The sequence below is a fragment of the Bufo gargarizans genome, chromosome 2 (assembly GCF_014858855.1).
Source record: "Bufo gargarizans isolate SCDJY-AF-19 chromosome 2, ASM1485885v1, whole genome shotgun sequence".
In the NCBI taxonomy this organism is placed as follows: Eukaryota; Metazoa; Chordata; class Amphibia; order Anura; family Bufonidae; genus Bufo; species Bufo gargarizans.
In genome coordinates this window covers 320,768,913-320,783,000 of record NC_058081.1, presented here as the reverse complement: position 1 = coordinate 320,783,000, position 14,088 = coordinate 320,768,913, and the positions used below count along the sequence as shown (strand labels likewise).

Here is a 14,088-nt window from a genome sequence, read left to right as displayed (position 1 = left end):
GGGGCAACAAAGACAGTCCTTGGTAAATGAGGCCTAAGATAACAGTACAGCAATAACACCACTAATCGCCGTCCCAGTGCCCTCATTGTGCCCCTTTACCATAAGTGTCAGACTGAGCCCTCACAAATTTAGTCAAGTGTCTGGGATTGTCCTCAAAACTGCCATATTCGTGCCAGTCAATGCCCCAAAACATTTCATCCACTGCCTCTATAACTGCTTGCTATAGTTTTGTTATTCCTCCACAAGTGCCAGCCAGCTCTCACTACAAATGCCAGTCACAGTTCCCCCATAACAGAGAAATGTCCTAAAAATCTCAGCCAAAGCCCTCCAATTTCCACCATATCCATAGTTGTGCCATAATTGACAGCCACAGTGCCCTACAAGTGCTGTAGCCTCCTCCAAAACAATCTTTAACTTTCGGGTGACCATTTGCCCTCTGTTTTCCAGACATGTATTAATTCTGGAACCTAAAAATATTGCTCAGCCGGAATTTATAAATTGCCAAAAATGCCTGGGATTCTCAAGGGAGAAGAGGGTGGGTGTGGGGCGCACAGCAGGACGGGCACCATAATCTGCTACAGTGTAAGAGGTGAAGGATCTGTGATGACGTTAACTTTATGTGATCAGTGCAGGAAGGGCCGGAGCTCAGCAGTGGAGGGGACAAGTGGGAAGGACCTATGATGATATCACTGTCTTGTCAGCAGTGGAGCGGAGAAGTGGGAAGGACCTGTGATGATATCCCCATCATGTGATCAGTGCAGGCGGGGCCGGAGCTCAGCAGTGGAGGGGACAAGTGGGAAGGACCTATGATGATATCACTGTCTTGTCAGCAGTGGAGCGGAGAAGTGGGAAGGACCTGTGATGATATCCCCATCATGTGATCAGTGCAGGCGGGGCCGGAGCTCGTCAGGGGAGAAGTGGTCAGCCTCAGATACCTTGGAAGTTGTAGTCCTCTACTCTTATACTCCCTCTTTGAATTATCCTCTCCCACAATAACAGAAGGGAGAAGCTAGGAGTTGTAGTCATCTCCAGTATCACACTTGGGGCCCCACTACAGAGATACATGCAAATATGCCCTCAGGGTACAGGTGAATCCCCTGGTGTGCCCTGAGCAAGGTGGGCAACTAGTCCCCTACCCTCTGCACACCTGGCACATGGCAAAGTAGAGTGACTGCATTAGGTATAGATAGGCAGAGTACAACATCTCAACCAGCCTAAACATCCATATAAAAAAACTGGATATACTATTTAACAGTTTATTATTATAGATGGATTGGGTGGCTGAGCTGACTTCTAGACACCGGGGGAGACCAGTCTGTATCCTGGTTTCAGAGGCACCCGCCTTCTTGAAGTCACTGCAGGAACCCCTATAATCAATTACCATGTAACATCTTGCTGCTATCTGGCACTATGTGAACGGGTAATATTTGCAGGCATATGAGCACATGAGCAGTGGGTCCCCAGTCCGACACTGGCATGTTATTTACATAGAAGCAGCAGTGAGAGTAATTACAGCTTTGTCCCATTCACGTGACTGGTATACTTTAGTTACCCTGCACTACTGCTGCTATGTAGACAACATGCAGGTAAATATTGGATATTTTGCAGTAGGAGATGCCAAAAGTTGGATGCCTACCAATCGAATATGATCACCCAACCCAAGATTAGGCCATCAATATTCTGAAACTGGAATATACCTTTTAATGCAAAGTTTGATGCATGGGATCAAACATGTTAAGCATTATAGTTATTATTCTGAAAATACAGGCGGAACGCAAACAGTGTGGCGGTATTCTTTTCTAATAGCTTTACCTCTGGGGCTTGGCTATGTATGTACAGTATATCACAGTAACATAACAGAAAAATGATTTACTGGAAATTAAAGATACTTGACTTACTTATGGAACTTTCGACTTTCTCCTTCATCGAATAGATGGAAACTTTCTCAGCAGCATCGTTACTTTTTTTCCATATGTTCTTAAGGAGCAGTGGATATCGGGTGAGTCGATGTAATGGTGCTACCAGTAAATCAGTGAGGTGCAGCCGCCTGCACTGCTCCTGCTGTTCACACCACTGCAAGAACACAAAGCATTGCATCAAGAACTAATGGAGGAGTGAAAAACAGCTATATGTGGAGGCATTAGGAATAATTGTACCAAGTCCAGGTTTCTGCTCAAAGCATTTGAGGACCATAAGATTACCGTGATCAATATAAAAATAATTATATTTTTTTCTCCCTTTAAGAATGTATTTGAACAATAAATAAAGCTAGATCCATTTGTTGATAAAAAAAAAGAATATTTTGACTCAAGCCCCCAAAAAATATAAGTATTTTAAGTTCTTAATCAGATGATACAGGCAATTAAAAACATGGGACAAATACATCCCTTGGTCAGTCCTCACAGGGTTAATGAAGATACTGATGGGACAACAAGCGTTGTCAGGACAGGACACAGTGCACAAGAGAGGGCTATGACTGATGGGAAACATGATATTAGATACACAGTACAATTGATATATTATTTAATTGGATACATGTTGCCATTGGCAGGAGGTGCAGAGGTTGCACCCAGGTTCTAGAGACTGAGAGGCCTCAAAAATATTCCTCTGCCCCATGTGATAGCACCAATGCTATAAGTCTGGGTATCCTTTTCAGATTTTGCATTGGTAGCATCCAATAACACCACTGCTACTTGGTGCACCTCATCAGCTTTACAATGGAGCTTGGTGCAGTGTACCTAAAGCGTTGGATCTGGTTACTGCAGCGCTCCTCCCATTCTCTTCAATGAGACCAGTGCTGCAGGAACTGCCTCCGCCCAATACACAGTGGATGGAGCTGTGTAGTCCCTGCACCAAATTCCAGCACTGCACTTGCCCCAAAACAGCTGATCAGCGACTGATTGGACCCCACCCGATCAGAAGATAGGCCATCAACAGTAAAATCTTGGACAACCCTCCTAACTTCAAATCATAAAATAAAAAATAAGCTATTAAATGAATATAAAGCCTCCTATGTAGATTATCACTTAGAGGCTCTAAATGTTCATGTCCCACCACAACACAAACTCACATGCAAAAATACAGATACATTACTTTTGAATATGCTGCAAAATCTTCTCTTTGCTTTAGAGTCTCCAAGTAGATGATGGCGGATGTGTAATTCAAGCAGTAGATCTGATGACTTAAGCAGAGATTATCCTTGAAATACTGCAAAATCAAGAAAAGAAATGTGGTTATACTATGGCTCAATCAGGGGTGGACTGGCCATAGACCATAAACGGAAATTTCCCAGTGGGCTACCTAAGCCCTCCTCATGGCCGCTAGATACATAGTTATCAGATGCTCTCAGCATTAATGTTGGGAGCATCAGGTATTTCTGTTCCTGGCTGGTGGCCGCAGTTCCCCTCCTGTCTTTAGGTCGGTGATACAGTTGAATACTGCAGCGGGGTGGCAGTATTTTGTGCTGCACTGTGATATTTGGTTCTGCTGGGTGGCATTTTGTGCTGCAGTAGGGAACTGCTGGCCCCGCCTACTTCTGTTTTCCCTGCCTACTTGTGTTGCCCCACCTTCTTTCAATTTAAACCTGCCTACAACATGCGACCGCTTTTAGTTTTTTTCCAGGTCTACTTTCCCAGTCCATCCCTCAATTGAATGAAAACACATGACATGTTTTACAAATGCACTATTGCTATCACTGTTGAGTGATAAGTAGTAAGGTCATTTTCATATTTTTTTTTTTCATTTTCAGCAAATAACAGATGATGGAAATCTAATGAGTAATTTAGATAGCTACTAATGACAATATGCTGCCAATTCGAACAGACTATATGCTGCTTATCACTCACATCACTCCCCAGTTTAGCAAAGAAGGTTGACACAATTTGTGTATATTTATGCATAAAAAAACGAAATAAATAAGACTTAAAGGGGTTCCCTACTTGTTAGAAAGGTCCCTTGCCAATAAATTGACCACCAAGTGTCACCCTGCTGTGACAGCAGTCAGCCATAGTCTGTGGGAAAACCTGACAGTAAGGCCCCTTTCACACGGGCGAGTTTTCCGTGTGGGTGCAATGCGTGAGTTGAACGCATTGCACCCGCACTGAATCCGGACCCATTCATTTCTATGGGGCTGTGCACATGAGCGGTGATTTTCAAGCATCACTTGTGCGTTGCGTGAAAATCGCAGCATGCTCTATAATGCGTTTTTCACGCAACGCAGGCCCCATAGAAGTGAATGGAGCCGCGTGAAAATCGCAAGCATCCGCAAGCAAGTGCGGATGCGGTGCGATTTTCGCGCATGGTTGCTAGGTGACGATCGGGCTGGGGACCCGATCTGTATTATTTTCCCTTATAACATGGTTATAGGGGAAAATAATAGCATTCTGAATACAGAATGCAAAGTACAATAGTGATGGAGGGGTTAAAATAAATAAATAATTAACTCACCTAGTCCGCGTAGTTGCGGATCTCTGTCTTCTTCTGTAATGTTGAGCTGCCGCCTAAGGACCTGTGGTGACGTCACATTACATGATCCATCACATGATCCATCACCATGGTAAAAGATCATGTGATGGAACATGTGATGACCGGAGTGACGTCACCACAGGTCCTATTCCTGTGCACAGCAAAGAAGAAGACAGAAGAGAAGCCGGGCTGCGCGATCAAGTGGATTAAGGAGAGTTAAATGATTTATTTTATTTTTTTAACCCCTTCATCCCTCATATACTAAGCATTCTGTATTAAGAATGCTATTATTTTCCCTTATAACCATGTTATAAGGGAAAATAATACAATCTACAGAACACCTAACCCAAACACGAACTTCTGTGAAGAAGTTCGGGTTTGGGTACCAAACATGCCGATTTTTCTCACGTGCGTGCAAAACGCATTACAATGTTTTGCACTCGCGCGGAAAAATCGCACATTTTCCCGCAACGCACCCGCCTCTTATCCGGGCAAAAAACATGACGCCCGTGTGAAAGACGCCTAAGTGTTCAATATAAAGTACTATGCAGCTCCTGTTCAAATCAATTACTTGTCCATGTAATAAAAGACAGGGCAGGCTCTCCTGTGCCGGAGATGTTTTATGAAACTACCCTCCACTCTGGACATGAGATAAGGGTCTGGAAAAGAGGATCCCTATCAACTTATTAACTCTAATTCCCTAATGTCTAACATTCCATGCTGAAGCTCTGTTCTGATACAGAGCTTCCTCCCTAGGCATATTTAAAAATAAAACATGCTGACTGATTGCAGCCACCACTAGAGGGAACTTGAGAGCTTTTTGCATACAGTTCTTTTTACTGACTATAAATGGTAAGGTCCTAAGTTTCCCCCTAGTGGTGGAATGTTACAATTTAGCTCATTTTACACATCAGGGATTTTTGTCTCTATATCAGAAAAGAGCTCTAAGTGATATAAAGATACAATAAAACATGAATCAGCATAGGATCTTGGGTCTAAAATAAATAAAAAACAGACTGGTGTTCAAAGATGTGAATTCTCCTTAAGTCCCACCATCCTATTTTAAAGATTTTAAAACATTGCTTTTCATTCGGAAATCTCATTGTGTATGCATTAATAAGGCTACATTCACATAACTGTATGTATTTTGCGGTACGCAAAATGCAGATCCGCAAAATACGGATGACCTCTGTGCAACGTCCGTGATGCATTCGTTATGGTCCGCATTTGCAGGCAAGATTAGGACATGTTCTATCTTTTGTGGAACAGACACAGGAATGTAGATGCCTTCCATGTGCTTTCTGTCCACAAAAGACAGATTGTGTCCTATACTTGGCTGAAAAATGTGATTCATGGCCCCATTGAAGTCAATGGGTCCACACAAAAAAAATTGATACAACACGGACATCACACAGACGTCATCCATATTAAGCGGATCCACGTTTTGCATACCACAAAACACATATGGGCATGTGACTGTACCTTGAGAGTATTTATTTAACTAACCTTTGTTAGTAAGTCCGCTAGTGGTAATGAGAAGGTAGTTGTTGATCCAAGTTCTCTGCTTTTAATAGTATTAAACAGGCTTTGAGCAAAATTCAGGCTTTCCTTAAAACAAAACAAAAAAATAATAACATGCTAAACAATTACTATTAAAATATGATTCAATTCTAGTTCTGATGTGTTTGCTCTTTATGAGGGATTGCAACAAATCCATTTTTAATAAAGCCAGAAGTTCAAAGATTATAGGAGTTGGCAGTAAAATAGGTATTTATTAGACAAAGTAGCATATATCCCAGGGTTGTAAGCAGAAATGGCTCAGGCCCACAGCAAACTTTTGAAGGTCTCTGCTATAACGTGGTATAAATAATATGTTATTCTCTGGGTCGGTACAATTACATTTTACTACTGTACAATAGTCATTTCATGTAAAAAAAAAGGACAAGATAAAGAGAGTGTAAAATGCAAACATTATTGATGTATGTGTGAGTGTGATGGCAGTGTTTGGTAGGACTTATTGTACGCTGTGATCCGGACGCTGGTAAACATCTGCTATGTGGCATCAATGAACACCCTAATTAGGGGCAGAAGCGGTGATTAAATGAGCAACCACTATTCTTTTTATATCTGTAAAGAATAATTCAAGGCAACTGGACGTACTGTAGATTTCAAGAAATCTATAGTACGTCCAGTTGCCTTGAATTATTCTTTACAGATATATACCATGACCTGGATAAATGAGAACCTTCACAGACACTATTCTTTTTACTGCTTTTCCAGAAGTTATAGAAGGCGATGTTTACAGGGATCTATTTAATTCTCCTCACCCTGCAGCCTGTCAGCATGGTGACTATCCCCCGCCTTCAGATTGGCTGAGAACATAGATGGCTGAAGGGGGGCTGCTTTAACCTGATCCATCTCAGGCTGCATAGGAGCTAGAGATATGAGCCTTTTAAAGCTGACAATCTAAGAATATCAGTGCTAGCTGCCATATAGCCAGAAATAGAACCCACCAGGTGGGGAATGAGATCTTACCGGTATTACTTGCAAGTCTAACTCCCATTCCAGTTTCTAAAGGTACTGGTTCTATGGTGGCCAGCACCACAATCCTGGTCTTGTTTTACCACTAAGATTTTCTGCTTTAAAACAAGCTGCTATGCCTGAGATAGAGCAGGTTAAAGCATCCAGTCCGTACAGCTGGCTATGGTCTCAGCTACTGGCAGAGCCCCATTGACATTGACACCCTGCATGATATAGTATGGTGTTCTACAACCTATGGCCTCCAGCTATGGCTAAACTGGAACTTCAAGCATGCATCTGTCATGGCACCAAACAGAGGAATATTTTCAATGTAAGAAAACAAATTACCTGATTCAGTTCCTCCAAATTGGCAAAGAGCCTAGCTGGATCCACATCCAACAGATGATCATTGTTCTGTAAGTGCTTTAGTGCATTAACAAATATCTATAATATTAGAAAAGGTAAACATAAAATGTAATAAATATAAATGAAATAAAGTTCAAACAATTTGATTTGAAACCTATAATTATTAGGATGTCACAGAAGAAACACCGGCTGCTCTCCCATGATGACTTTGAATAGGATTAAACGGCAATACCTGACATTTAAACAATAGCGGCACCGTTTCAGATCCTCTTTTCTAAAGCTCATACAGGCCCATACAGATATCAAAAACTTTCTCTTTACAGTCAATAGTTGAACTGGTCATGTACAACTAATCATTTTTGGGTTTATTAATGCGGCTTTAGTTATTTTAGGAAAACAGCAACAGCATCAATAATTTTGATTATTATTCTTGGATTAGTTATTATTCTTGGATTAAGGTTCCAGATGATAAACTCAAAAGCCCACATTTGTTAATGTATTTGCAAATTTTCACTCCGAGAATATGTCTTATCTGCTGCGGGTCACATTTATTAACCATTTGCTCCATGCACGTCCAGTTTGTAAATGTGGAGTGAAAAGTGGGTGTGGCTTGCTGCTTGACACATTAAGGCTGGTGTTACACTCTTTGTGGCAGTTTTTGATGCAGTTTTTTGAGCCAAAGCCAGAAATGGGATGTAAGGGAATGTGTAATATAAAGGGCAGAATTAGAGTTCTCCTTCCTGCTGGATCCACTTCTGCATTTGGTTCAAAACTGCCACAAAATGACATGCCACAAAAAGTTGTGTGTGACACCAACCTAATAAACTGCGACTTTACAAGCTCGCTCCAGCAGGTGGGCCAAGTAAAAATTGGAGAAACATTTCTAGACGTATTCAAAGATGCAACATATTTATTAAGACTGTGCAACAATTTGATAAAAGTGTTGAAAATAATTGTAATGTATCCTCCACTAAAACTGGATAATTTCCCCCTAATCTAATATATAAAGCTGAGTGTATGTATGTGTGTATGTCCGCTAAAGGAATCCGCACCGTCGCATTTACAATCACAAAATTTGGCACACAGGTACATCAGGTGTCCGGGAAGGTTTTAGACTGGGTCTCAGCTCTCTAGCATGTACCGTTCCTCAGATATTCCCAAAAAACGCATTAGCCAATAGAAGCCTGGTCACATGACCCTTATCAGCCAATAGAAGCTTGCAGGTCCTTAGTCTCCACATACACACCGTTTTACACCAGGTTTCCATAACAACCCAGCCATTTTTCTTCACTGCTGTAGGTCAGCTTTAAAGTAAATCTGTCACCAGGATAATCGCTATTGAAGTAAAGCCATAGCCTAATAGCACTTAATACCTTATTTCAAGATGTGCCTTTGTTCCAGCAATAGGGGTAGGGTGCTGTGGATGACACTGTTAAAGGTGCGGTGTGCTGTGGAGGTCACAGTTCAGGGGGCATGTAAGGTAGCCATTTAGACCACCCTCAAAAGACGGGATTAAAAACCCTGACCCTAGGTCCCACTGAGACACGCCCCTAAGTTGGTTAGGCCACGCCTCTCCCACTCCGCAGCCGACGGGGATTGAAAAAATGAAGGTAAAAATCTACTTCTGTCAGCTGCAGGAGTGGGAGGGAGGGTGACTTTCTCCCTGCAGCTCATGCTCAGACAGCACAGTGCTGCTCTCTGAGAATTAGCTGTTCAAAAGGACATCCCTGTGTCCGTCCAGGCCCTGCGCCGGACGGAGGACAGGGAGTCTAAAAGCAGAACTGTCCTGCCTAAAACTGGACCTCTGGCCACCCGAGGGGCAGGCTGCTGTGGAGGTCACAATTAAGTGGACAGTCTGCTATGGACGTCATTGTTAAGGGGCGGGGTGCTGTAGAATTCACTGTTAAGGGGGTGGGGTGTTGTGGAGGTCAAATTTTAAGGGAACGGAGCTCTGTGGAGGTCACTGTTAAGGAGGCGAGTTATTGTGTAAATCACTGTTAAGATGACGGGGTACTGTGGAGGTCACTAACAAAAGGGGCGGCCGATGTGGAGGTCACTGTTAAACGGGGAGGTCGCTATGGATGTTACTGTTAAGGGGGCAGTTGTCAAGGAACCATGAACCAGACGTACAACAAGAGATAGTGAAAATAAGAAGGCTTTATTGAAAGTCAAGCCGTAAGGCAAAAGTCCAAGCGGATGGCTAAACCGAAGCAGGGTCTTGCGAAGCCAGAAGTCGGGAACCAGAAGGGTAGTCAGACGAGGCCTGGATCAGGAACCAGCAGGGTAGTCAGACGAAGCCAGGATCAGGAACCAGAAGGGTAGTCAGACGAAGACAGGATCAGGAACCAGAAGGGTAGTCAGACAAAGCCAGGATCAGGAACCAGAAGCAGCAGCAGTCTTAGAAGCATGTGAACACAGGAGGACCAAGCAGGGAACTGAAGCCACAGACCTCCTATATATATGAGCTGGGCATCCAGCTCCTCCCAGTGGGAAGGAGAAGCCGCAGGGTGGGAGGCTACAAGAAACCCAGAAACCAAGATGGCCGCCAGCACATGTCAAACGAAGGAGGACAGCAAGAAGGTAAGACCATGACAGTACCTCCCCCTCAAGGGCCCCTCCTCCGCGGAGTAAAGAACGGTTTCTGAGGGAAGCGTGCGTGGAAGGCTCGGAGCAAGGCAGGAGCATGGACATCTGCGGAGGGAACCCAGGAACGCTCCTCTGGACCATAACCACGCCAATGGACCAAAAACTGCACCCGACCGCGGACCAGGCGTGAGTCCAGGATATTGCTCACCTCATACTCCTCACGATTGCCCACTTGGACCGGACGAGGCCGAGGAACCGAGGAAGTGAAACGATTACACACCAGTGGCTTCAACAGGGAGACATGAAACACGTTGGAGATCCGCATGCCAGGAGGAAGCGCGAGGGCATAGGCTACCGGGTTTACCCTGCGAAGCACTCGGAAGGGACCAACAAAGCGAGGCGCCAGCTTGGGAGTGGGCACTCGAAGGTTGAGGTTGCGGGTGGACAACCATACGCGGTCTCCGACCTGGTAGGAAGGAGCGGCCGCTCGTCTGCGATCAGCCTGGAGTCTCTGGCGCTGCGCAGAGACCTCAAGGGACCTCTGGATCTGTACCCAAGAAGCACGTAGGACGGAAAGGTGATCCTCCACAGCCGGAATATCCTGGGGAGAGAATACCTCCGGTAACACGGCAGGTTGGAACCCATAATTGGCCATGAAGGGAGACGTCCCAGAGGAAGAGTTCACCGCCGTGTTCCTGGCAAACTCAGCCCAAGGCAGGAGGTCAACCCAATTGTCTTGGTGATCGGAGACATAGCAACAAAGGAATTGCTCCAAGGCCTGATTGGATCGTTCTGCGGCCCCATTGGACTGAGGGTGGTAGGCCGAGGAGAAAGAGAGATGAATCCCCAACTGGGAGCAAAAGGCGCGCCAGAACCTGGACACAAACTGACTCCCCCGATCCGACACAATCTCCTTGGGCAAACCGTGCAACCGGAAGACCTCCCTGGCAAAAATCGAGGCCAACTCTTGTGCAGAGGGTAACTTCTTGAGAGGAACACAGTGGCACATTTTGGAAAACCGATCCACAATCATGAGAATGACCGTATGGCCTCGGGATGCAGGGAGGTCCACAATGAAATCCATCCCCAGGTGTGACCATGGACGCTCCCCGGTGGCTATGGGTTGCAAAAGGCCCAAAGGAAGGTGCCGAGGGGACTTACTCTGGGCACAAACGGAGCATGCCGCTACATATGCGGCGATGTCGGAACGTAGAGAAGGCCACCAGAACAGACGTGAAACAGCCCAGGACAGCTGATTCTTTCCAGGATGCCCCGCGGCCTTGGAGTTATGGTAGGTTCGCAACAACCGAGTGCGCAACTCCTCAGGCACAAAACATCTGCCGTTGGGTCTCCCAGAGGGAGCACCAGATTGAGCCGCCAAAATCTGCTCACCCAGGGGAGAGGTCAGGCTGGTGCGAATAGCAGCCAGGATCTGATTCGGAGGTATGACCGAAGTCGGAATCGACTCCTCCCCGGACAGCTCGGAGTACTGCCGTGATAAGGCATCCGCTCTGATGTTCTTGGAACCGGGTAGGTAGGAGACCACGTAATTAAAACGTGACAAGAACAGAGCCCATCTGGCCTGACGTGGTGTCAATCTCTTGGCCTCAGAGAGGTAGGTCAGATTCTTGTGGTCCGTCAGGATGAGAACCGGAACCACCGAGCCCTCGAGCAAGTGCCTCCATTCTTTAAGGGCCTGCACGATGGCCAATAACTCCCTGTCACCAATCTGATAGTTGCACTCCGCGGAAGACAGTTTCCGGGAGTAAAACCCACAAGGAAGCAGAGGACCCTCTGGTGTTCTACGCTGAGACAGGAGGGCGCCTACTCCCGTCTCAGACGCGTCCACCTCGAGGACAAAAGGCAACCCAGGGTTGGGATGCGACAGAATCGGAGCCGACACAAAGGCGGACTTTAGAGCCTCAAAAGCTCGGATGGCCTCGAGCGGCCAGACCTGGGGATTACTGCCCTTCCTGGTCAGATCCGTGAGAGGCTTGGCTAGCATGGAAAAGTCCCTGATGAACTTCCGATAATAATTGGCGAAGCCCAAAAAGCGCTGCAGGGCACGAAGCCCACTGGGCTGGGGCCACTGTAAGACAGCCGAAACCTTCTCAGGATCCATGGAGAACCCCTCAGCGGAAATGATGTAACCTAAGAAGGTTACCTGGGATCGGTGAAATTCGCATTTCTCAAGCTTACCGAACAGCTTGTTCTCTCGTAAGCGTTGCAACACTCGTCTGACATCCAGAATGTGGGCCTCCATGGATTCAGAATATACCAAGATGTCATCCAAATAGACCACCACACACTGCTGCAACAGGTCACGGAAAACATCGTTGATGAATTCCTGGAAGACTGCGGGCGCATTGCACAACCCAAAGGGCATAACCAAGGATTCATAATGACCGGTCCTGGTGTTAAACGCGGTCTTCCACTCATCGCCCGCCTTGATCCTTACCAGGTTATATGCCGCCCTCAGGTCGAGTTTGGTAAAGACCGTGGCCCCTTTGAGGCGATCGAACAGCTCGGAAATCAAGGGTATCGGGTAAGCGTTCTTGATCGTGATGCGATTGAGACCCCTGTAGTCGATGCAAGGCCTCAACTCACCGCCCTTCTTTTTCACAAAGAAAAATCCAGCCCCTGCCGGGGACGAGGATTTGCGAATGTGTCCGCGTGAAAGCGCCTCCCTCACGTACTCCTCCATGGCCTCATTCTCCGCTACCGACAGTGGATAGACTTTGCCACGAGGAGGAACGGCACCAGATTGTAACTCTATGGCACAATCGTATGGGCGGTGCGGAGGTAGGGCAACCGCACGCACCTTATCGAATACATCCCGGTACTCCTCGTATTCAGGAGGCAACAGAGAGTCCGAGGAAGTACACAGCAACTTGACAGGCCCATGGATGCAACTAGCCCCACACTGCGGTGACCACGAGAGGATCTCGGCCGATCTCCAATCGAAAGTCGGATTATGCTTCTGGAGCCAGGGGTACCCCAAGACCACCGAGTAGTGTGGAGACGAAATAACCTGGAGACAGACCGACTCTCTGTGAACGGCACCAATGGCCATCCCCACTGGAAGGGTCTCCTGAGTCACGTGTGGCGGCAGAAGGGGTCTGCCGTCTATCGCCTCAAGAGCCAGTGGGGAACCTCGAGGCTGCAGAGGAATGGAATTGGCGGCAGCGAACACACTATCAATGAACAAACCACCAGCACCAGAGTCCACCAACGCCTGGGTCGTCACCGAGCCCCCGACCCAGGAGAGGACAACAGTAATCAGTGGTTTGTCAACACGGGAAACCGGGGACGAGGAGACTCCACCCAAGATCTGCCCCCGACAGGATCTCAGGTGCGAGCGTTTCCCGGACGGTTCGGGCATGCCAACCGAAAATGCCCACCGAGACCACAGTACATGCATCGGCCCTCGCGTCTCCGGAGTACCCTCTCCCCCTCGGACAGGCGAGCAAACCCCAGCTGCATGGGTTCACCCCCAGACAAGTCATCCCCAGGAGGCGTGGGAGGAGAGGGAGGCACGGGTGGGACAGCAAACGTCTCTCCTTAAAGGGAACCTGTCACCTGGAAAAGACAATTTACACTAATCACAGTACCTTAAAGTATCTCTCATAGTGTGCCCAAAGATGTATTCATATCTTCTTTCTGCATTATGCGGTCTCATAAAATCGACTTATAAAACTGTGTTTGCCACCTTTTTGAAGTCGTGCTGAAGTCACGGGGGCAGCGGCCTCCTTGACTCAACCGTCGGATAAGCCCGCCCCTATGCCGCTCCTCCGCATATTGATGGACATTTTTCCCTGTAGCCATGACCGCGCTCTTCTCGCGCATGCGCCGTGCGCGTCCTGCTGCAGCGCGATCCTGGCTACGGCTCCCTCCCTCCCTGGCATCTGCATGTTCACTGCGCCTGCGCTGCAGTGCAAGCAGACAGTGATCGCGCTCACGCCGCAGGGGAGAAGCGATGGGCGCGAGCGTGCTGTATAGGAACGGCGCAGGCGCAGTGAACAAGAAGATGCCAGGGAGGGAGGGAGCCGTAGCCGGGATCATGCTGTGGCAGGACACGCACGACGCATGCGCGAGAAGAGCGCGGTCACGGCTACAGGGAAAAATGTCTATCAATATGCGGAGGAGCGGCAT

General features: G+C 46.9%; 1 protein-coding gene across 2 annotated transcripts in view; it reads right to left on the bottom strand.

The window, feature by feature from the left end:
• PLEKHG7 (pleckstrin homology and RhoGEF domain containing G7) overlaps nt 1-14,088 on the bottom strand; it is an 82,481-nt gene that overhangs the window by 20,605 nt on the left and 47,788 nt on the right. For both annotated transcript variants that reach the window (XM_044277216.1, XM_044277217.1), the window contains exons 9-12: nt 7,333-7,428; nt 5,971-6,072; nt 3,094-3,207; nt 1,899-2,073 (exon numbers count right to left, since the gene is read on the bottom strand). In XM_044277216.1, coding sequence (XP_044133151.1) covers nt 1,899-2,073; nt 3,094-3,207; nt 5,971-6,072; nt 7,333-7,428 — 487 coding nt within the window. The remainder of the gene's footprint in view (nt 1-1,898; nt 2,074-3,093; nt 3,208-5,970; nt 6,073-7,332; nt 7,429-14,088) is intronic.